At 39.3% G+C, this 25,136-nt stretch overlaps 2 protein-coding genes across 3 annotated transcripts in view; one reads left to right on the top strand and one right to left on the bottom strand.

Moving 5' to 3' along the window:
- The window catches only part of PDHX (pyruvate dehydrogenase complex component X), a 79,666-nt gene extending 74,721 nt beyond the window's left edge, over nucleotides 1-4,945 (bottom strand). For both annotated transcript variants that reach the window (XR_004351164.1, XM_032641008.1), the window contains exon 1: nucleotides 4,745-4,945. Coding sequence is in view for 1 of the 2 variants with exons in the window: in XM_032641008.1 (XP_032496899.1) it covers nucleotides 4,745-4,898 (154 nt within the window). In the remaining variant the exon portion in view is untranslated. The remainder of the gene's footprint in view (nucleotides 1-4,744) is intronic.
- A 100-nt stretch (nucleotides 4,946-5,045) lies between these two features.
- On the top strand, nucleotides 5,046-24,579 carry APIP (APAF1 interacting protein). The gene is made up of 7 exons (XM_032641031.1): nucleotides 5,046-5,304; nucleotides 12,306-12,406; nucleotides 17,076-17,124; nucleotides 18,319-18,436; nucleotides 19,880-20,015; nucleotides 23,126-23,293; nucleotides 23,901-24,579. Exons 1-7 carry the CDS (start codon nucleotides 5,248-5,250, stop codon nucleotides 23,998-24,000), a joined length of 729 nt encoding a protein of 242 aa, XP_032496922.1. The 5' UTR covers nucleotides 5,046-5,247; the 3' UTR covers nucleotides 24,001-24,579.
- The last annotated feature ends 557 nt before the right edge of the window (nucleotides 24,580-25,136 follow it).

Genomic DNA, 25,136 nt, shown 5'->3' with positions numbered 1-25,136 from the left:
GAGCCCATGCTCCACAACAAGAGAAGCCACCGCAATGAGAAGCCTGCACACTGCAATGAAGAGTAGCTCCTGCTTGCCGCAACTAGAGAAAGCCCACGTGCAGCAACGAAGACCCAATGCAGCCAAAAATAAATAAATTAAAAATATTAAAAAAGAACATAGAAAAAATAAATTGTATGTTTACCCACATAAGAAAAATAAATTAAAAATAATTTTTTTAAGTTAAAAAAAAAAAAAGAATGTGCAGGGAGCATGCTTGGTATGTTCAGAACTCACCAAGGGAGCCTGTGTGCTGGAGTGGAGTGAGTGTGAGGTGAGGCATGGTCAGAGCTGAACTCAGAGAGGTGGAGGATTCATATCATATTGTGCTTTGTAAACCACAGTTAAGGACTTCAGATTTCATTCTGAGTTTAATGAGGAGCTCTTGGAGGGTTTTCAGCAGAGGAGTAACATGATCTGATTTATAATTTAAAAGCAGCACTCTGAAAGCTGCATGGAGAATGGCCGGCACTGGGCCAAGGGTGGTGGTAGAGACATCTATGGGGACACTCCTGCAATAATCTAGATTAGAGGTGGTGGTAGCTTGCACCAGTCTAGTTGGTAGCAGAAGTGGTGAGGAGTGGTCAGATTACATTTAAAAGGTAGAGTCAACAAGAATTTCTGATAGTTTGGATGTGGCATATGAAAGTCAGGAGTCAAGGATGACTCGAGTTAGGAGTACAAGTAAAAAAACCCCAAAATCCAAATTAGATGCCATAGCTCCAAAAGGAACATTTTTCTTTCTATAAAAAGTGCCCCAGGGCTTCCCTGGTGGCGCAGTGGTTGAGAGTCCGCCTGCCAATGCAGGGGACACGGGTTCGTGCCCTGGTCCGGGAAGATCCCACATGCCGCGGAGCGGCTAGGCCTGTGAGCCATGGCCGCTGAGCCTGCGTGTTTGGAGCCTGTGCTCCACAATGGGAGAGGCCACAACAGTGAGAGGCCCGCATACCGCAAACAAAACAAAGGGCTTCCCTGGTGGCGCAGTGGTTGAGAGTCCGCCTGCTGATGCAGGGGACACGGGTTCATGCCCCGGTCCGGGAAGATCCCACGTGCCGCAGAGCGGCTTGGCCCGTGAGCCATGGCTGCTGAGCCTGTGTGTCTGGAGCCTGTGCTCCGCAATGGGAGAGGCCACAACAGTGAGAGGCCCGCGTACCGGGGGGGAAAAAAAAAAAAAAAAAGTGTCCCAGAAGCCTACATATAGACTTGATTCCTATTCAGCTATTCAAATGTAGACAGAAAAATCCCATTAAAAATCAGGTCAGTTATAAAGAGCCTGTGCTTACTCTTGTGCAAAGCACTGGCCTAGGGAAACAACCCAAGGAAACTACATTTGATTCTTCCAAGTGTAGAAACTACAATTGCTCTCTTCCCCTCTCTTAGCATGAGACCTACCATACAGACACACACAAGCCAGGACTTGATCGTATCAGTGCTAAAGCTGAGGCATCAATATAAAGTGTAATGACTGATGGGTAATTCAGGTGGGTTGGGGAGGCATCTCCCATCTGCCCTTCCAGATCTATTCATCAACCCTCCCCCATACTACTATATGGGCTACATCAACAGGCCTCCTTGCTTTGGCCTCCAGCTGGGTTCTGCCAATGAGCAGAATACACAGGAGACTGAAAGGAGAGAGAAGAGTGAGGTCAGGACATTTTTTTCGCCAGCCCCCTCCTTGAAGGGTTGCCTGGCCTGGCTGGATCCTTTAACTGAAGGGCACAGCTCCATTAGAGGTCCTCCCACAGGCTCCCTCCTCCCCAGTTCCAGGAAGTGCTTGCTTCCCATGCCTCTTCAAGCCAAGGGGTGGTCACAGCACCTTACTCAAAACAGCCCATTAGGGCTTCCCTGGTGGCACAGTGGTTGGGAGTCCGCCTGCCGATGCAGGGGACACGGGTTCGTGCCCCGGTCCGGGAGGATCCCACATGCTGCGGAGGGTGTGGGCCCGTAAGCCATGGCCGCTGAGCCTGCGCGTCCGGAGCCTGTGCTCCGCAACGGGAGAGGCCGCAACAGTGAAAGGCCCGCCTACCGCAAAAAAAAAATACAAAAAAACAGCCCATTAGTACAGCACCATCTCTACACCCTAAATTCACAAAAATAGTCACTTATAAAACTCTCCTCAAATTACCCATTTCTAGAGTGTCATCGATTCCCTTGCCAGGAGCCTGTAAAAAGATTTAAGAGGGTGGCATTGAAGTAATAAGAAAAATTTCAAACCACAAGGAAGGTCACTCCATTTGAAGGAACAATATGAGAAAAGAAAGGAAAGAGAAGTACAGATGTTTAGGTAAAGGTGAATGATCGGATGAGCCTAAATGCACAAACTTAACCCAAACCCAGATATGAATCAAAATTTCCAGATAACTGCCTTTGTTGTAGTCACTTGTGTAAATGTATCAAGAGTCATTTGTTTTTAGTTCAAACCCCTATATTAAAATGCACCTTTCTTGTTCTCAGATATGGCAAATACCCTTGCAAAGTAGCACAATTATTTTCTGTAGGAAATGACCAAAATGTTCATGGTAATAGCCTGGAGACTAGGTAGCATTTATAGATAAATTACAGGGAGATCTACAAGTTCCCTAGAATCACATACAAAATTTTGCATGTATGCATTTTTCTGAAGAAGTGGTATAGCTTTTATCAGTTTTCAAATAGGTTTACGCCTCTCTAAAAATCAGTGCTAGTAGATTCCCAAAGAAACTCGCCTGAATTTAAATTTACCAACCTTAATTCTGCCCTAGAAATGTTTCATTAACACAAGAAAGGCCTTGATTGAAGAAAAGTATCCAGTAGATCACCAGCTATAGTAAATGTATTGCTTACCAAGTACAAAAAATAAAGAGCCACCATACACTCCATTTTGTTTACAGAATCTGTTGATTCCTTCATACACTTAGCACTGAATGATACATTTATAAAGACCCTGCTGGAACTGTAAGGTATGTCAGAATGGCTGCAGAACTATTTTCTCTGGATGAAATAAACCAAACACTTCAGAAGAGGTTTCAGCTTGCAATATCGGTCTTCTTGGTATTAAACTATAAAATTTAAATTCTACATGAATCCCAGTTTATTCTGCAATCTTGGAACAAGGGCAAAAAGAAATCACCACTCAAGTGTGTAGGAAAAGAATGAACACATGCATAAGAGTTTGGGGATTTACACATTTTTTCATAAAGGGAAATGATGCTCAAGACAACAATAATGTGTATTTAAGAGTATATCATCTTAGAAACTTACAGCAAGGTCAGTGACATATACTTTAACTCTTAAATGGTCTTACCATCCTTTATACACAGTCTGGAATTTTAGTACCTTATTTAAAATAATGCTATCATGACGATTGCTGAAATACCATTTCACAATGTAGATATTACCAGAATATATCACTTATTGAAAAAAAAAAGTCTCATCACTGGATCTTAAAATCTCAGTGAAATCATCTTAACATTAACTTCATGTAACATTTTTCTGAGCCTCAAGTAGCTCAGAATATGTAGGCAATGCCTACTGCACCTAATTTTTTATATTACAATTCATCCTTTGGAGTGACTGAATGATGCGCAGGTAATAATACACTCAGTACCTGCCCGCCACCCATGTGAAGAAAAATAATGCCGGGCACACTATATTACATAGTATTAAACACTGTAAGAATTATGTTAATTGTGTCAATACCACTCTTTAATGACAACTTTCTATAATAAATTTTGTGAACAAAGAAGAATTTCAATGACTATCCAGCTCTACAAGGGTTAATTCATAACCCACTCAAGTTGCCCAGCCACAGTGCGACCTGAGAGTAATTCAGGATGAAGCACTCTGCTTTGGATAAACAGGCCCTTAGATAGTTCGAAGCATCTCTCAGGAAGAATTTCAATGACCCTGGATTCTTACATCTCCCTATTCATAGAAATATACTAAAACCATTAACATGAGATATCTGTTCTTTGTGATTAGCAGTAATCTTTTACCAAGATATATGCTTGACTGTATGTATTTCCTAGACAAAAAAATTCATATACAATCTGGCTTCCCCCCTACCTCTGCAGAGCAGTTCCTCGGAGCTGAGTGGCTGTCTCCCGTTCTATAATCGTCAGTAAGCCACTGAATAAAACTTAAACTCACAACTCTTATGTTGTATGTCTTTAAGTCGACATCTTCTTGGTAAGATTCCCCTCCTAAATTTTCACTCTTTCAGGCTCATGTTTTGGTTAAACATTCTTCCTGACCTATATCTAATGGCTGGACATTTACAAATTGGCTCCTTTACCACAGTCGTCGCGTGGAGCAACCCAAGTGGCCTCGAAGGTCTCGCAATAGAAACAGGTCAGGAGAATGAATAAAAACGGCTAACGGTGACGTTTAAATCTCAACAAACTTGGTCAACCTAACAACTCTAAAGAAACCTGAAATGTGACTGGGAAAAGGCCCGAGAGATGCCTCACAACCCAAATTCCAAGGCAAGGTCACGGAGAAGCCATATCACCCAGGCGGCCAGCGACGTAATCAAGTTCTCCTAGTTTGCCCAAAAGCCCTTTGCGGCATGCAGTAGGCCAAGTCAGCAGACTCCTCCCCGAGAAAAAGCCAAGGGAACAGTGAGCCCCTGGCAACTCACACCCAGATGCAGGCCTTCAATCAAAAAGCTCCAACCCCAGGCCCATTGCTCAGATACACAGAAGCTGAGCGAGCCCCAGCCACTCACCTCGCAGCCACTGCGTGCTGTGAAACCATCTCCAACTAGCTCCACGGCCGGCAGACCACCCAGCAGCCCCCTTAACCAGCCCTGGGCTTCCGCAGAAGCCCAAGAGGCAACGCAGCAACCGCTGATCACAGCCTAGCCTCCAGGAGGCCGCCATCTTCCCGGCCTTCTCCCGGGCTGCCCTCTGCACAGCCTGATCGCCCAGAAATCAAGGCCCTCTCAGGACCCGCCTCCCACCCTGTTGGACACGCCCCCTGGACGCCAGCCGCCCCTCTGAGCCTTGGAATCAAGCTCTTCTAGCCCCGCCTCCCGGTCAGGCGGCTCCGCGGTTGGGTCTCCAGGCAGGGAGGCCCTCCCAGACCCGCCTTTCGCCTTGTCCGCCCCGCCCCCGGGGTGCCCTCAGGGCCGCCTGATTGCAGTTCGGCCCTTGCCGCGTCAACCCAGGCGGAGCGCCAGAAGCAAAGCTGTGAGAAGGTTGGAGGGCTCAGGTACCCCTCGTCCGGGCCATGTCTAGCTGTCACGCTCCGGAGGGAGACTGTTGCTCACTGCAGTGTCGCGCGCAGGTAGGGGCGGGGCACTGTATTCCCAGGAGGCGAGGCAACGGCGCGGCGCGGCGGCGGAAGCGGGGTGCAGGTCGGGTGGGGCTTCAGGCCGGTCCGGACGCGACCCCCGCGCGCCGCCGCTCCCGTTCCTCGTGCAGACCTGAGGCCCCGGGCCCCGAGGCGGGCCTCCTTCCAGCGCTGGGATTCGTTGATGGCGGGGGTTGGGCACCAAACGTTGAAAAGGGAAAAATAACGGAGGAGAGCGTCGGGCGTCTTTCGTGTGTGTTTCAAAACAACTTAACATGAAGACAGGCCAAGCTGGGAAACGTGAAGCTCTGGAGTGGAAATGAAGCTAAGACTGTGCTCTCGAGCTTCTTTTCTGCGCCCTGGCGACCAGCCCGACGTTTGCCGCCTAGTAGATACTCGGAAACGTACTCCGAGCCAGATCTGCGGACTGTAGCCGGCACTTTTCATCTGCACAGTTGCTCTTCGCCTGTCTCGGTTTAGATTGATTATGGGATGATCGTAAAAAGGATTTTTCCTTAAGCAGAAGTCAAAGGAAAATCCACCTTCAGGCTGCTCATAACTTTTCATTCACTTCTGCGCACTAAGAATTTTGTGGAACACCCACGTGCTCAGGGTGGTGATTAAGACAATGGCCTGGGGTCTGGAGGAGAGCTAGACGAATAAACAATTACAATGTGAGAAGCCTTGCTTAAGAGACAGGGAAAGTCCTTATTCCTCCTGTTATTCTTTTTCGGGGCTGAACGCCCCAATTAAAAAGTAGTAACATGACATATTTTATTGGGAAATACTTGTCAACCACTATCTTGTGCAAATAAGTGGCTTAACACAGATTAGCAAAGTCCCTTGTTTGTTTCCTTTTTCCCACTTATTACAGCTTATTTATTTTTTCCTCTTTTCACTGCCAACTAAAATTGTCGTACACTGTCTGCCTCTACAAGGTTTAGGTCACTATCTACTGGAGTGGTTGACCTTCAACACACCCTGAAAGGAGTTCAGAGAGGAGGTAGGAATGAGATATTCGAGGAAGAACAGGACTTCAGATAGTTATTTTTAAGAGAACATATTATGAGCCCAATTTCTTGCATCTTATATCTAGAAAAGCACTAAAAGGATTAATGGAGACATCTCCTCGTGACCAGCGGCAGACTTCTTGTGATTAACAGCATCCATCTGCCAAAATGTGTGCTTGATTCCATGTAACCCCCTTTCACTAAAATCACGTCTCTACTGACCTCCCCCCCCACCCCACTGCTTTGGAGCAGTTCCTCCGAGCTGAGAGGCTCCCTCCCGGGTTATTTTGCCCCCAATTAAACTTAACTGTCACATTGTGCATTTTTTTTCAGTCGACATCGTTTTTTTTTAAACTACCCCCTAGAGTATAAATTCCTTTAGTGCAGAGACTTTGTCTTGTTGGCTGAATTCCCAGGAAGTGCTTGGTACATAGACACTCAAGGAATACTTATGACTGGTATCACTACCCACTTAGCTACTCAGCCAACCGAAACTTAGAATTCCTCTAAGCCTTCCTTTTTTTCAGTCTTCTCACCCAAAGCCCACCCTTTCTTTTTAACTTCTTAATTATCTTCCAAATCCATCTCCACCATCACCACCTTACAATTTCATTTTGAAATTATTTCCACATCCTTCTTCTGGTCTGGTCTTTTCCTTCCTTCGTTGTCATGCTTCAGCCTCTTCTCTTTATTGCCACTGTAGACACGTTTCAAAAACAAAGTATGATCCTATCATCTTCTACTTAGAACTACTCAGCAGTTATCAGCCATCTATAGCATAGATGGTTGGTCCTTAGATGAAAGGTCCTTACAGTCTTTTTCCCTCCCCCCTCCATCCCATAGAACCTAATTCCGGTTCCAACTACTCAGAGTTCTCTCTGACTGAAATGCCCTTTCTCCTCTTCACCTACCTGCATACTTGGCCATCCTTCATTAAAACTTAGCTCAGCATCCCTTCCTCTATGAAGCTTTTCCCAACTCCTGCCCCCTCCCACCAGTAGCTTCTGTTCCCATAATGCCCTGGACCATCTTGTTTTAATATTGCTTTGTCGTTTCACAGCTGTTAACTTCTTTACTAGAGTTTGAGCCCTCAAGGGTAAGGATTTTCTCTTATTCGTATTTATTTATTCAGGGCCTTCAGTAAAGGTTTGTTGAATGAATGAATGAGAGGGCTATATAATAGACACCAAAAAAAGGTACACAGTACAAATGCCATGGCACAGAGTTTGAGGAAATATCACTTCCTGCGGAGAAGATGAGAGAAGGAATCATAGGGGAAGTGGGTAGGAAGCCTGGTGTAAAGGCTGACAAACGAGTTTGACAGCTAGAGGTGGGATAATTGGAGATCCAGCATGAGCAATAACAGTGCAAAGAGAAAAAGATGTATTCTTGGCTGGCAAGAAAATGTGTCTTAGTCATCTATTGCTGCACAGCTAGTATCCCAAAACTTAGGCTTAATGCACAATCATTGTCTCACACAGTTTCTGATTATTAGGAATCCAGGAGAGTTTAGCTCAGGGTTCTGGCTCAAGGTTTCTCATGAGTTGGCAGTCAAGCTGTCAGCTGGAGCTTCAGGTATCTCGAAGCTTGACTGCAGCTGGGATCTGCTTCCAAGCTCACAAAGTTATTGGCAGGCCTCTGATCCTCACATTTTATTGGCTGGAGGCCTCAGTTCTTCACTCTACGGCCTTCTGCATAGGCTGAGTACCCTTATAACATGGCAGCTGGATTCCCCCAGAGCAGGTGATCCAAGAGAGAGCAACCAAGACAGAGGCTGTAGGCTTTAGTAACCTGCCATCAGAAGTGACATACTGTCACATCTTAGTCTGTCTTCACACAGACCAGCCCGGTACAATGTGGGATGGAACTCTACATGAGGATGTGAATACCAGAAAGCAGGGAGAGCCATCCTGGAGGTTGATTACCACAACTAGGTTGACTAGAACTGAGAGATGTATGTAAAAAAGTGAAAGAAAATATGTGAAAAGTTAAATTGGAGCAAGAAAGCAGATGGACTTACATAAGAGACCCGGGGGTGATATTTGAACATTAAATGATTTGAGGAAGGGAGTCCAGTGATCAAAGTAGTGTTATTATTTTAGTACTAATAATAGAGTGAAGGGTAAGCCGGAGAAGAAGAAAAAGGAGATATTGTAGGCAAGGAGACCAAATAGGAAAAGGTAACTTTAATCCTCCCCAAATATGTGTCCGTGAGAGCTTTTACTCAATTCTTGCAAAATAAGAAAAATAAGGACGATGGTAAAGTGAATTTCACAAAATTAATTGCATTCATTTAAAGGACTATGTTTCATTCCAACATTATCCTTCCTACTTTTTTTATGTTAAAAATGCACTTTCCTTTTTGAAAAATGTGATAATGGATGATTAAATATAACCAATGTCATTAACTGGTAACCTTATGTCAGTCCCTAAAATTTTAAAAGCAGCAACAAAAACTACCGGTCTTGAAATTCAGAAGTCTAAGAATCACTGATCCAGATTATTAAAATAAGGAGACTGATAGCCAGAAAGGGTCACAGACTCGCTGTAGTGGGAGTCAAAGCTAAAGCCAGCCTCTTTGTCTTCTGATTTCTAGTCAGTGCTTAACTGGTAAGAAGAGTTTTTGTTTTTTGTGTTTTTTGCGGTACGCGGGCCTCTCCCTGTTGTGGCCTCTCCCGTTGCGGGGCACAGGCTCTGGACACGCAGGCTCAGCGGCCATGGCTCACAGGCCTAGCCATTCCAAGGCATGTGGGATCTTCTCGGACAGGGGCACGAACCCTTATCCCCTGAATCGGCAGGCCGACTCTCAACCACTGCGCCACCAGGGAGGCCCTGTAAGAAGAGTTTTTAAGTGTAGTGAAGGTAGGAGGGAGAAATAGGGCTTTGAGTGGAGGTGAAGTTGCAGAGAAAACCAGTATGCAACGAGGAGAATGAATCAGAAGTGCAGAAGGAAACAAAGACCAGAGACAGAGAAAATGCTGACACTTTGCCTGTGCCTGTATACAGTCCATTCTTAGGCCAGTGCGAGAAAAAATTCGAGACTGAAATGATCAAAAAAGACTACTAGGTGTCTTGGGGCTATCTTCACGCTATTTTACAGGTCTGTGAATTGTAGAATGCTGACAGTAATGCAGATGATTATTTTTCATAGAAAGGCAAGTCGTCTTATAGAGATTCACCTTATTGCTGCAGCGGGTATTGTCCAGTTTTTCTATATCATTTATTTGTAAATCCAGGATTCCTGATTATTTTTATGTGTGTGTGTTTTGAATTCTCTTTGGACACCGTTGTATCATCTTTTTGGTTCCCTCATTTAATTGATGGGCTAAATACATTTGACGCGTGTTCATTTTAATGTTTGTAAGAGTCCCTTGGGAAAACCTCTATCTGGGGAATAATGCCTCTATTATGCTTGAATTGAAAGAAAAGGTGGGGGAAGGGATTAGAGCCATTGTTGGCTGTGAGCAGGTATCTCAGTGACATTGGAGGCTGATTTACTTAAAATAACTAGATTGAAAAATTGGGGAAATGAAGTATTGATTCAAAAACTGTTTAGGCTTTAGTGTTTTGAAAGTATATACAAAATACTGTTCAATGTTTCTTCCTCACTGTATAGAACCTCTACTGTAAGAAGTTGATTGTAATCCATCTTTAGATATGTCTTTCAAAATTCTTATTCTAACAGACCTAACAGTAACAGACAAGTAATTTTGACATTCAGGGAAGAGCTAAATACTAACTAAACCTTTTCTTTCTTGTGAATTCTTATTAAAATACATATTTTAATTTTTACTTTTCTTATTATTCTGGATGACTTAAATGACTGCATTTTTACTAAATATATCTCGGTTGGTTCCTGCTGCTAAGTGATTATTTTTCTTGAAATTGTAATTTTGTGGGTTTGAGCCATTGAATGAAACTTTATTAACAACAGCTGCCTTACCATTGTTATTCCTGTAGTATGAAGCAGGCCAATTGTTCTAATACCTCAGTACTGGAAAGACAAAAGGGAAAGGGGAGGCCCTTAATAACAGACTGTTTTCTATAATGTTTGCAACGTGCCCTGCAAGTTGATGGTTAAGGATTGGAAAACTGCAGGAGTCTTCTCATTAGCTGTAATTTAATATGTAATTAAAATATCACTTATATCCCTAAAAAAGGAAATAGCAAATTATACAGGGCATGGGTAATTTTGGCTAGATTTCATAAGGCAAGATGTAAGAAAGACCAATATAACTTTATTTTTAATTTTAATTCAGGAACTTTTAACTCGTTAAAATGGGAAGGAAACGAATGTTGACTGTGTCACACATTGTGCTTCATGCTTTGTATCCATTATATCTCATTTTAATCCTCATAATGTTCTTATTTAATGGATGAGTAAACTGAGGCCCAAGGTCACGTAAGCAATAAATGGTGTAATATAGATTTGCCTTTGTGTCCATTAACTCCTAAGCCTGTGTTCAATCAGAAATTTTAAAAAATGTCAACATTCCCATGTTTTTAATTTTATATATTTAAGTCTACTCCATCAAATGATCATTCGTAGTATTTATCTAAAATAAAATGTGTATGTAAAATATTAACAGTGAATTTGGGAAAATATCATAATTTCAGAAATCCAATTAAATAGCTGAAAATTTAGTCTGTTCAATAATAATCCCTCTTTGGACTCAAAGATGTTTTTTTCCCCTTTACCCAGTGCCAAGATTTATATATGCAGGTTTACTAGCTGTGCTTCTCTGCACAGTGTGACTACTTTTTGTTCACTTTCACCTGGAGGGTATAGCCCCTTGGGGTCCCATGTGTATGTAGGGATTTTCTATTAGATGCCCTATTCTGAGCACACCCAAGGTTTTATCTTGTGTTTCTAGTGACATGAATAGCTATCAAAATTGAAGAGGTCACCAGAGATTTGCAAATACCTTCAGGGAAATTAGGGCTTTGGATCTCACTTCCCTCCCAGGTAGACTCACTCTTGTTTCTTTTATGGCTGTGAAACCTTATTTTCTTGCCAGCTCAGCAGTACATTTTGAAATATTGTTTGAATGACTTATTCAGCAGTTTTACTTGTTTTCAAGGTAAGGTTGTATATTATACTGCCAAAATGGAATTCATTGTATTTCTTTATTACAGTTTTTGTTTTCATTAATTTTAGCTTTAAAAAAGAGGAGGAAACGCCTTGTTTTGTTTTCTAAAGAAGTAATCATTAGACATTTAAAAGTAAGGCTTTTATTTCAACTAGATTTATCGTACTGATCATTTCACCATTTATACAAATATGGAATCATTATATCGTACACCTGAAACTAATATAATGTTCTATGTCAATTATACCTCAGTATAAATAAATAAATAAATAAGGCTCAGTGTTTATCCCAACATATATCTTCATAGGATTGGGCCTAGAAAGTATTATGATTATTTCTGAGTGCTTTTTATATTATTTTCTTGACTTTATAATTCCATAATAAGTATATATTGCTTTTGTAATAAGAGAAAACAATACAATTGCTATGAAACAAAGGACATTTTTAGAATAAAAATAAAATTGAACCAACACAGATAATAAACAAATAACTATCATAGTATATCATGTATATCATGCCTTAATTGAATAAGATGTTATGTGTAAAGAAATTTTCTGGACAGACTGAAGCATGTCCCTTTCAGCACTAGATCCTATTTTATTTCAGCCATTTCAGTAGATACTTTGTAATATAATCTGGGCATTTCTCCACCTTGTTCTTGCAACCTGTTCCATAATATTAGACTGAATAATTCCTGGTTGCAAAATAATATAGTAGATCCACATTCCAAACATTAAAAACAAAATATATTTTGTAATAATTTTCTCCCTCACCGTACCTCTCTATGGTAGATTTTCTTAAACTTGCTTAAATTGGTTTCTTAATAGAGATATCATCTAGAATAGTCATTTGATAAAATAATGTCTATTTTAGAAATCATTATCTTCTTTTTAAGGACAAGGAACATCCAAAATACTTGATCCCAGAGCTCTGCAAACAGTTTTACCATTTGGGCTGGGTCACTGGGACTGGAGGAGGAATCAGCTTGAAGCACGGGTAAGTTTCTGGCTGATTTCATTTCTGAGAATTCTCCATATAAGTAGACCACAGAGAGCCTAACATGTATTATGTACAAAGAACAACCAATGATCAGTTTTATGATACTGAAGGTATTTAGTTTCTAAATAGAGAAATAGGTATTTGCATAACTGAATGGAATAAGTGTGCAGATGTTGCGGATATAATAAATAAGGATTTAAGAACCATAATTTCTAATCAGAATAATTTGGTCCCCAGTCCATGGAGTACCAAAGTTAAATAACATGTTGCTGGGTATGTTCATATGTCTGGAACTACCAAGGGTCCCCTCTGGATAGACAGGATTTGTTTCAAAGGTTCAGATACATATCTTAAAGTCACTTAAATATAGATTACTAACCACCTAAAATTCTAAAAATTACATTTTTTTGAGTCCAAAAAAAGGCAATATGCCTTTCTAAATGCATGTATCATTATTAATGGACATAGCACCTGCAGGTCCATGTTGTTCACAGGACAAAACAAGAGGTACTGGCCTTGAAACAGAAGGAATGAATAGTAGGTAATTGTTCTTTAGACTTACTCACTGTCTTTCCTTTAAGAGGGTGAAGAAATACGTAACCTACTAACAATGAAAATAGAGGTTGTGGAATCTCACTCTTAAGTGTTTCTGGAACAGGATTAATGTATTTGCTCCTGAAATATTTTGGGAATAATATTGTCTGGAGGCTGAATGTTAAAACTGAGTAACTTGGGGCTTCCCTGGTGGCACAATGGTTGAGAGTCCGCCTGCCGATGCAGGGGAAACAGGTTCGTGCCCCGGTCTGGGAGGATCCCACATGCCGCAGAGCGGCTGGGCCTGTGAGCCATGGCAAAAAAAAAAAAAACAAAAAACTGAGTAACTTGATTTATTTCTTTATCCTAATTCACTTTCTTTAACAAAATTGGATTACTACAATATTTATGTAATGTTGAATTGTTTAGAAAAGAACGGAATGTAAAATGTAATCAGAACATTTTGAACAAAGGGGATTTTATGGCATACCACAAGATGATGCCATTGAAATTTCGTCTGCTTCAAATTACCAAGAAATTCATGAAATATTAATTAAACTGTGGGAAATGACAGGAGAGCCCTTAGTCAACAAATGTCACAGTTCATGTATAGGGAGGCTCTCAGTCTGGAAACGTTCTGTTCCACATGGTATCAACACATGGGACGTCCGTCATGTGTGTCCTCTCTTACCATCAACCCAGTGCTAATGTGTCAATCAGTATTTTGCAGGTTTTCAAGTTATTTTGCCAAAACTTTCAAGTTGATCTGTTCACAGCAAAGTCCTATAATAACAACACTTGTTGTTGTTTCATTTATTCATTTAGGAGTTGAGTCCTGGTAATTTGATTTCTCACCTGTATTACTTATAATAAATTATATTCTAAACATTGCCTTTAGTTAACTGCTTTTTTTTTGCATTTGCAGAAATAGTTTGTATATGTACAAAAGAGAGCTTTCTACCAAACTGAGTTAAAATAACTTTTCCAACTGGCTCAAAAAAAACAGCTAAATTACAAATAGAATGCAGGTAAGGGACCATTGCAGATCTCAAGAGGGAATATTTTTGATCATAAAGACATAAAAGACTATGTTCTTAGTAAAACTAAAATTCTTTGTAGAACCATGCACTAAAATTATGTGTGGTCACCCTAAAACACTCACTGGCACCTCTTAAAATTAATTGGCTTTATGGCACTACAGTCAATTTATAGGGAAGTTGCATTGTGTTCGTAAAATGCTTTTTCCTCAGCTTCTTAATTGGTGAGGAGCCTCCTGGAGGTCACAGGTGAAAACAGCCACAGTTTTATGGCACTGTATTTGGAATCTTACTAAATTTTTGCTTTACAGAGTAGAATGGCTAATTTGTAGTAACATGTTGAATTTTCTCCCTAATATTTAAATGACTTCATAGACCCATATCAATAATTTTATCAGCAATATTATTCTCATGTTAGTGAAAGTTTGGTTTTCTTTATCTGATGCTTAGAGCAAATAAATTTGGAATGAAGCACAAACCCAATAGATGGTGTTTCCAGAATAATTCTAGCAATAAGCCCTTTGGGAAATATGAAATTATTTACTGATTCCAAGGTTTGGCTACTATCAGTTTAGCTTATGCTACTGGTGTATGGTGCCAAAAATGTATATAATCAAAGGTAGCTTGGGCTTCCCTGGTGGCGCAGTGGTTGGGAGTCCGCCTGCCGATGCGGGGGATGCGGGTTCGTGCCCCAGTCTGGGAGGGTCCCGCGTGCCGCGGAGCGGCTGGGCCCGTGAGCCATGGCCACTGAGCCTGTGCGTCTGGAGCCTGTGCTCCGCAGCGGGAGGGGCCACAGCAGTGAGAGGCCCGCGTACCGCAAAAAAAAAAAAAAAAAGATAGCTTAAGACACATATAACAGTTAAATCAGAAGGAAGAAATGGAGGACCAAGGAAATAACAGTAATCAAGGCAATTCCAGGATACTAAGCAGCCATTGTACTTAGGCTGGTTTCCTGTCTTTCACAGCATTATATTTTTATGTGTCAGAGACGCTAATCCTGTTGTATGCTGTTAGAATTAAAATTAATAAACCTATATTGTAGACAAGATAATTGAATCATAGTAAGGGTTAAAGGATTTATTTTAAGTAAATAAAAGTAGAACATGTATTATAAACTCTTGTGTTTTGTTCATCTGCTCACCACATTGTGAAAGAGCAGGGAGTATGGAGAAAATAAATTCGAAAACTTAATACCTTGAAACTCAAAATGCTTTTGTTTGTGGCTTACAGTACCAAGTAAATACTTCACTTTTAGTCTTTGGCATGTTTCCCTCCTAAAATAAAGGCTCTGTCATCTTTGTATTAATATTTTTATCCACGTATCTCCTTCTTTGTAGGTATACTGTTTTCTAAAACCTATTTAGCTAATCTTTTAATTACTCAAAGTTGATCAAAGTCTAAACTGATTTCCATTTTATAAAGACAGTAATAAAAATAGGTTTAGCATACCAGGAAATTTCCTAGTGGTCCAATGGTTAGGACTCCACAATTTCACTGCTTAGGGCACAGGTTCAATCCCTGGTCGGGGAGCTAAGATCCCACAAGCCATGCGGCATGGCCAAAAAAAAAAAAGAAAAGACATTTAGCATACCAAATTATTTGAACAAACTGAATAAAATCCCTGGATTTTCCCACTTCGTAGGTGGAGTTTATTTACCAGCAGACTGTTTCAAACTTTATTTGAGTCTGTTCCCAGGACTGCATAAATATCTCCGCACACAAGAAGACCTACAAGTCCACTTACCAGCGGAGGTGACTGGACTAGGTACCACACATGATTCTAGAGTCTCTTTCATGTTACATGAGGACAAAAGATTTGGATCCCTGGTATTTATAAGGGGCCGTTTTAACAGTAATGATCCCTATGCATTACCACTGGTTCCAGAGGAATGCCACTTTATGGTTTTCTTATGCAACAAAGTTCTAAAGCAATAGGTACTTTGTGAAAATGAATGCTTGAACAAAGCTTACTCTGCTTTGGATTTCACTCCCATTATCAGGCATTTATTTTCTAGACCTTAATTTACCAGTAGATCCTTAAAGGAACTTTCTTAAATTTTTTTCAGTTCCAAGTCTATAGGTTTATTAGTAACCCCAACTTTGACAGCTCAATTCAATATAGGCAATCATCCTCATTTTCACTGGGAGACAGTTAATATTTATTCGTGTCCCTACATCCATGCCTCAGTGGCAGAAGCTGGAGCGTGCAGGTGCTGGTATTTCCTTCATTTGCATTATGTGGCAGTTCTTTAACGGCCTCTGTCAGCAACTGAAACTGATACATGAGCCAAAGGACCTTCGTTGAGGGTGGAGAGAATTTAGAGAAGATTTTAGATTAATTTCCGGAGCAAGTTTGAAAGCACCTTGTGGTAAGTGGTAGTGTTATAGCATCTCCCTTAGCACAATGTGCTGTGTAACACAGAGATCTCCAGATGTAGCCATGCCTTTTATATTTCTAACTTTCTGCAATTGTTCTGGCTTTGTTACCAAATATTTTCACAAGATAGAAGTGTTCTTCAATTAGGAAGCATATACTGTTCCACCCAAAAAGTAGCCCAGTGTTAATGCTGTAATTTAACAAACCATCCAGCAGAGGTCTCTGAGCGTCATGTTTTATAATAAGAGCATTTCAAACAATAAAATTAACCCTGATTTCTTGCAAGCAGAGATCTACTCCAAGTGAGCATATTTCCCCTGATTGGACTTTAGAATAACTGTGTTCCATGTATAGTAAGATAAACTCTGCTTATTCATGCTTAAAGATGCTAAAGACTTATGTTTTCAGATTTGTATTTCCCCTAACCAGATAAAAGCCTGGTTACCATTGATTTTGTACCATAAAAGGAAATAAAGAAATATATATGAAAATGTAACAAAAGCAACTATCAACATTTTACTGTGTCACTAGCATTATAAAGAAATTAATTTGGTATTCTTTCTATACAGCCTACACCATTAATTAAATAAAGCAGCTATTTGTATGACTTGATTTATAAAGATCATTAATGATTGGACTGCAAGGGTACACTTTTCTTTTTGCAAAAGCAGAACGTTAGAGTTAAATAAATACCAATTTCTGTATTTTGTGTTACCAGCAATGAAATCTACATTGCTCCTTCAGGAGTGCAAAAGGAACGCATTCAGGTATGGTAAAGGGATACTTCTTAAACCCAAATGTCTGTTCTTCTCTACTTGATTATTGTTTTGTGAAATGGAATTAATATTAAAAGAAATTTTAGTTTTGAAGGGAGGTTATATTGTGATGATTTAAATAACTAATCAACAAACATTTGTTAAGTAACTATTAAATTTTTTTAAGGTGGTAAGTATCCTGCTTGCAATCAGGTGTTTTGAATTCTCATTCAGCCTCTAGAGGGCAAAAGTGAATAGTGCAATCTTAAGTCATCATAAAAAATGATTCTAACTTTGCAGCGTTATAACACCATCTTTATCAGGCTAATAGGGTAATCAGATTGGTGGTCTCAAATGGACCAAACTGATTCATATTTAATAATGGCAAAGCTCTTTCAATTTAAAGTTATAAAACTTTGTATCAACATTTTGAGAAGACCCATTCTGTATTAATGCTAGAATAAACCCAGAATAGAGTTAAAACAAGCACATAATACTTAATTCTGTCTAAGGCATAGTGCTTCATTAATAAAACATTTATATTGTAGTTTGTAGTAAACCCTGGTAAACGAAAGTTACAAGTCAGAGATATGCATGTATTACTAGGAAAAACCTGTGGATCTACATAATTCCTTAGAACTTTAAAAATAGAGTACGTCATCGAGATTAACATTTCTGAGTACCAGTTAAGTTTCTCAAGGGATAAGAAAATTTTACTCTGTATTTTTCCTCTTATATTATGAAATGTGAAAAAAATTATAACACCCATTCTAAAATGATGATTATATATAGTCTCTCTGAAATATAGTTGTGAAATTACATGGCAAAGCTGAGAAACTAAGTTGATGAAATGACATCAACATCATTACATGCATATTAAATTTTCCATATCACTTTTTTCTTCAAATTCTAAAGGTCGATTTTTTTAACTTTCTTGAGATGATTTTTATTAGTAGAAAACATTTTTTTATTTTTCAAAATGGCTAAAAAATTTTGAGAGAGAAACTATAATTATATAAATATTTAAAATATGAGTTAAATATGTATATATATTAGCACTGTTTATATATACTATATATAAATGGAATTGTGTATATGTGTGTGTGTATATATATATATATACACACACACACACACACAAGAAAGGGGACATTTCTAATTGATATTGTATAAGCCTTCTTTTTTTCTTTTTCCCCCTCTAAATAGCCTGAAGACATGTTTGTTTGTGACATCAATGAACAGGACATAAGTGGACCTCCACCATATAAGAATCTTAAAAAAAGCCAGTGTACTCCTCTTTTCATGAATGCTTACACAATGAGAGGTAGGCAGAAAATGTATTCAACGTAAAGAATATTTGCAGAGTAGGCTCCTGTAAATAATGGCAATTGTTGTAGTTCACAGTTCTTGAATACCTGCTATGTGCAAGGACTTTAAATATGTTAACTCATTCAGTCCTCACATCAGCCTCTGTGGGAGGTCCATTATTACCTCATTTTATATATGAGAGGACAGAGGCTCTGGGAAGATTTTCCCAAAATAAACAGCCAGTGAGTATTGGGGCCAGAATTCCAACCTAGATCAATATGATTCCACTAGACTGTCAAGTTAGCCAACTAAATATTATATTCACAATCCAATTCCTACTCTTAGTTCACAGTTATATCTCTGGGAACTTGTAGTAGAAGTTAATCAAAATACAAACGAGGGAAAATCATGCCCTTTTCTTCACTTCAGTAGGAGTGATCCTCTTTTTTGAAAAATTTACTTTATGATAAAAATAGGACTCTTACTTTAATTCCCAGAAATTGTGATAGAAAACCAACCTGGAAAGGTTGAACCTAGAGGACAATGTAAAAATAGGAAAGTATAACTGAAGTACTGGCTCAGCTTTGCAATGCAGTCATTAGGACCATGCTTTAGTATAGCCCCTGAATAAAATCAATATAGAGTTAGTAATCATGCCATGTGCTGTTCCCAGACATTATCAGCTACTACTGAAAGGATGAAACTTCAGCAACAGATTCTAACAGCATGAAGAATCTTTCCTAGCAAAAAGCTAAATAAACTTCCCATTGCAAAAGTAGCCATTACTGAGTTTTATAGCATACAAATTCTTTTTTAGGTAAATCCCTTGCATCTATATCTTAAAATTCCTACCATCCCCTTACGTTACTAAGATATGGCCTACACTGTGAAGCATATCTTGATGATTAAGGGACAGACTAAACTGGGTTCAAATCCAAGTTCTTCAACTACTGTCTAGTTGGACAACGTAGTTAAATAACCATGGACAAATTCTTTAACATCTCTGAGCCTCATGTCCTTGACCATTAAATGGGGGAGATGGTTGTTGTGATGATACAAAGCGATAACATCTATAAAGGGGATTTGCCCAGTGCCTGGCACATAGGAATCCCTAATTGAGTGGTAGTAGTATTATGATTATGGTCTCCACAGTCATTATAGTTGTACTTCAGACCATGTAAAGGATATTTCTTGAGCATGTGTGAAGTATCGTGCGTTGTCCTGATGCTGGATAAAGCTTAATTTTTTTCCTTGTGCTTTCTGACTTCTCTATCAGTAGTTCTCTTTCCTCTCTTCCTTTCTCTCCTCCTACCCGCTGCCAACTTATTATTCCATGCCAAGAAAAACGAGTCCAAAGCCATATACAAATAAGTGTGTGTGTTTAAGTGTATATATTTTTTTCTTTAAAAGGTGCAATTTAGTTCTCACGGAGCGTGTAACTGTATTCTTCCCCCTCCAGGAGCAGGTGCTGTGATTCATACCCACTCTAAAGCTGCTGTCATGGCCACCCTTCTTTTCCCAGGAAGGGAGTTTAAAATTACACATCAAGAGATGATCAAAGGAATAAAGAAATGTATCTCGGGAGGGTATTACAGGTATTTTCCCCTATTTTTTGCTTAAATTATTTGAACAGGGCTTCCCTGGTGGCGCAGTGGTTGAGAGTCCACCTGCCGATGCAGGGGACACGGGTTCGTGCCCCAGTCTGGAAAGATCCCACATGCCGCGGAGCGGCTGGGCCCATGAGCCGTGGCTGCTGAACCTGCGCGTCCGGAGCCTGTGCTGCACAACGGGAGAGGCCACAACATTGAGAGGCCCGTGTACCGCAAGAAGAATTTGAACAGTATTTCTCCTTCTTGTAATAAACAGGATACTGATCTTTTTATGTATTTAATGAGATGTTGTAGATCTGTGTTAGATAGTACCCCCCTTAATATTATACTTCCAGATCTATTCTCAGTGACACAAATCAGATGCCTCCCCTCCTTTTCCCCATCCCCAACCCAGCCTTGGTAAATTATTGCCAACATGAATAATTAAATGTTTGTCAGAGTAAAATCCAAAAATCCTGGCTGAGATATCTACAGAGCTGGAAAGAGTGTGTTCCTTTGTTGAAGAACCCCAAGAGCAAGCTCTCCTCACCTTCACTTTGTCTTCAGGAAGTTTCAGCTCTGACTAAATCTTATGCTTCATTTTGATCTCATGTAGTATTTCTGGAATATTTTCATTTTTAAAAAAGTTTTATAATTATTTTAATTAAGTAGATCTCTATACGTTTATAATTTTTCAGTGTGGAAACTGGCAGAGATAGTATAGAATAGAGGCCTTCTGGATAAAATCAGCTAAACCCACCAGCCCACAAAAATGTAGCAATTATTCGTCAATCTAGAGTAGTGACATGAAGAAACACGTTCCCAGGGCTCAGGGACAGGCTCGGCATTTTGTTTGAATGTACAGGCATTCTTGTTCCTGAGCCTTCACCCTTCCCAATTTCCTAAAGGAGCTGAATCCACTTTGCCTTGTTTAGAGGAAAAGGGTGCCAGTTTTTCTAAAGTGTTCTTACAGCAATATCTTACTGTTACTGCACATAATAGACTGTATGTGTTTAAACTAGTGTGCTGAGAAGTTAATTGGACTTGATTTTAGTTAATATTTATTGTGTGCCTAAAGCATTCCTCAGCACTGGGAAACACCTATTTACAAAAGTTAAATATTTAAATTATGAAAGTGTACATACTAGAAAAAGCATAGCCGCATATTGCCTTTTCCATATCTGGGTCTTGAAGGAGAGGCATTTTGTGTGCTATCAGTTTCATTGGCATTTGATTGCTTTGGTGAAGAAATAAAAATAGGTCTGAAGGGGCTTCCCTGGTGGCGCAGTGGTTGAGAGTCTGCCTGCCGATGCAGGGGACACAGGTTTGTGTCCCGGTTCTGGAAGATCCCGCATGCCGCGGAGCGGCTGGGCCCCTGAGCCATGGCCGCTGAGCCTGCGCGTCCGGAGCCTGTGCTCCACAACAGGAGAGGCCACACCAGTGAGAGGCCTAAGTACCACAAAAAAAAAAAAAAAAAGGTGAGAAGAACGTGTGAGACGGTGGGTAGAGGAGCGGAGCACAATAGAGAGCCTTTGGAATTTTGTGGAGAAACAAATGCCATGAATGAAAAGATGTCATTTGTTATGCATCACAACGTATACACTTTATATATTATTTTGAATGTCTCAGAATTTAAAGAGTACAAAGTTTTTTGACATGCTTTTGCAATTCTATTTGAACCTGGCTGGGAAATCAGTAACAGGGTCATTATCACAGCTCAGGGGCAGTGATACTTCATCAGTATTTGGGGAGAATCCTAAGTGTCCAGTCAAAAGAAGGGGGCAATAAAAGGTGGATGAGTAAGAAAGAATGGAGTTTTTACATTTTCTATTCTACTTTTTAAATTTTTAAGTCCATCTTAAAAAAAATTATAATAACTTTCAAATGCCTAATTCTTATCGGGGGAGGTTACCATGTTAACTATAATTGTTGCACCTTTTGGATGCAACATGCCTATGGTAGAGTGAAAAGAATACTGTTTGATGGTCCAAGGACTACCCTGGCTCTGTTCCTCAGGTCTTATTTTGCTGTGAATTATTTTGCACCTGGAGATATTTCTGACTGTTCGGTATATGGTAGAGGAAAATATAAGTTTGTGGTTCTCCTGGGACTAGCAATTTATTCCTTCCACATTTAAGGATATTTTATAATTACCTCTATTTTACGTAAGTGAAGTAATGGGCAACCTCGTACTGTTCCTGATAATGGTTGGCCAGGTTCTTTATCACATGACAGCTACTCAGTCTGTACCTTCCCTGAAGTAGTAACTTCTGATAATATATGGATAGAACTTAGTTTGGTTAAGTTTAGCCATCACAGAGGTAGTTGAAAAGCAGATGTAACATTAACAAGGCAAGAGAAATTCATGTTAAAAGGAAAACATGTCTGAGTTTTGATTGGTTGTAAATGACCTCACAAATAGACATAGTTTTACCAGTAACAAGCTATTTGCTTAAATATTACTGCAGAAACAAAAATGAAAAATGCATATTCTGATTTCATCACATGTACTTACTAAAAATAAGGTAAAGAAGTTCTAATGTCGCAGATTTGAGAACGTTCTGAAAATATTGTCATACCTTTAATAGTTAGCTCCAAAAGGTTTTTGCTATCCCAGGGCCATAAACCACACCTGCATTTATTTATTTGTCTATCCAAGACACTTTTGGGTCCTGCAGAGATAGAACAGAATGATTTTGTATCGTTGGGAAATTCCTGCTTTAATAAGTATTTCAATTGTTAATCCTTCCTATGCTTCTAATTCTGAAATTTATCATTTCTCATCTCCTGTTAAAACTACTGTGATTCTCTATCCTTCAGGGAAATACTTGTATGATCTTGATAATTTCTTTGTTAGGTTTTGGTATCCTGTACAAATTTCTGCCACTTATACTTAGGATTGGAACAATGCCTGCCAAATTCCCAAGGCGTCTCTTGATACCGTTGTTTATACAAGATACATAGAATAACATGCAAAATCTTGTTCCTAATTTGGAGTGGCTTTTCAGATATAAAGAGAACGTCTAACTTGTTATTTGAAAAAAATATAAATTTTATATATGAATGCCTTTATTTGTTTTAAAAAGGAAAGCAAATGGCTTGTTTTGTCTTAATAGATATGATGATATGTTAGTAGTACCCATTATTGAGAATACACCTGAGGAGAAAGACCTCGAAGAGCGAATGGCCCGAGCAATGAATGATTACCCAGACTCCTGTGCAGTACTAGTCAGACGGCATGGAGTCTACGTCTGGGGAGAGACGTGGGAGAAGGCTAAAAGCATGTAAGTGTACGCTGAAACCAAAGAATGTCTGGGGCAAGTCACCACACTCTAAAAGAGAATGAAATGTGTTTTATGATTGAAAACGGAGTATGGTTTTTTTGTGTGTTACTGGTCAAATTGGTTTAAATTTAAATAGTTTATCATTAATTATTTCTAGATATTTTATTTGTATTATATATTCTTTTGTTAAATATTTTTCAGATGAGCTGTTATTTGGCAAGGCACTATGCTCTTTGATACAAAGAAGGAGATACAGATCTTGTTCTCTGAGTTGAGGGCTAGAATAAAGCTAACCCAAGTTGCATTAAGATTTGCTGTATTTATTTCAAAAAATGGCACATAATAAAAAATTTAAATTTACATAAGTAGCATATTTTAAACTCCCTTTTATTTCCTGAGAAGTGCATAGTATGGTGGCATGATTCAGTATGATTCCGTGTTTTAATAATGTTGGAGACAAACTAAGAGAAACTTTGCCCAGAATTGAGGAAAGGAAAAAAAAATCTGCTAGGAACAGGGTTAACTTGATGCAGAGGAAAAATGTGATTGTTAGGATTGGAGAACTCTCTTTTCACTGAACACTTTTAGTTCTTTTTGCTTTTAACAGGTGTGAGTGTTATGACTATTTATTTGATGTTGCCGTATCAATGAAGAAGGTAGGACTGGATCCTACACAGCTTCCCGTTGGAGAAAATGGAATTGTATAAGCCAAGTGGAAGTTTATTATACGTAGAGACAAAGCTCATCTTAATTATTACTTAAATGACTCAGGTATTTTTTTTAATGAATTGAAAATTTCCATGAAGCTATTGATTTGTCACTAAATGCTGCAGATCTTCTGACAACTGGATGATATTTGCTTATATTCTTGTATTTTAAATGGCAATACAATGGAATAATTTTATAGTGAATGTTTTTTGTGTTTATTTCTAAACCCCTTAACAGCAAAATATTTTCCTTTAATTTTTTATATATACTCCCAGAGAATTCCTATTACTCTTTAAAGTTGTTAGGATAATAGAATTCATTGGAAAATGTCTACTTAATTACAGAATGAGCATTTTCTTATTTTAATATTGGTATCATAAATTTACATGAAAAGTCAAGGACATATATATCCCTCAATGTTGATGTCAAAACAATTTTATAGATTTCCCCTATACGCTGTAGTGCTTGCCTATATTGTAACACAGAGCACTCATCTTATATTGGGATCTGTTGTAAAATTCAAATCAAGTGATATTAACTCAAACTCTCCTAGCCAAATAAACTGTGACCAACCCAGAGATGTAATCTGAAAGTGTTTTTTTTTTTAATGTAGCCAAAAGCAACACCATCTTGATCTTAAGGTTTTATTTGGTTAATGCTTTTATTTAATTGGGAGAGAAACTAATACACCATCTTCTAAATTATAACCTCATACACCCGCCTCTCGGTTGATCGTCTTGAACCATTTGAGTTCATTTACCCCAGTTCTTTCACTCCAGCAAGTCTTTAACCTCATCCAGACTTCTAGTCCCTTGATCTCACCGTTTGTCATTGTCCATGACTCCTTTCATATCCTTCCTTCCTTATGAAGGAAGCAGCATGAAAAGCCCAGCATTTTCACCACTTTATTGGAAACATCCTAACCCCCTTGTATCTTACCCCCCTCCCCATCATACTCACCTGGCAAAACCCACAGTCCTTGTGAGCCAGTTACTTGGCACCTGTACCAAAGCAGCCAGGCCTGATGGGAAAAAGTACACAACTGTGTTGACTGATCTCACTTCAGATTTATGACCACACCTCTCAGGTGGGCACTCCATGCTGTCAAACAAACCTACTACACTTCCCTAGTAAG

Source organism: Phocoena sinus, chromosome 8 (genome assembly GCF_008692025.1).
Source record: "Phocoena sinus isolate mPhoSin1 chromosome 8, mPhoSin1.pri, whole genome shotgun sequence".
NCBI classification, from domain to species: Eukaryota; Metazoa; Chordata; class Mammalia; order Artiodactyla; family Phocoenidae; genus Phocoena; species Phocoena sinus.
Note: the sequence above shows the minus strand (reverse complement) of the source record. Positions and strands in the feature narration are given on the sequence as shown.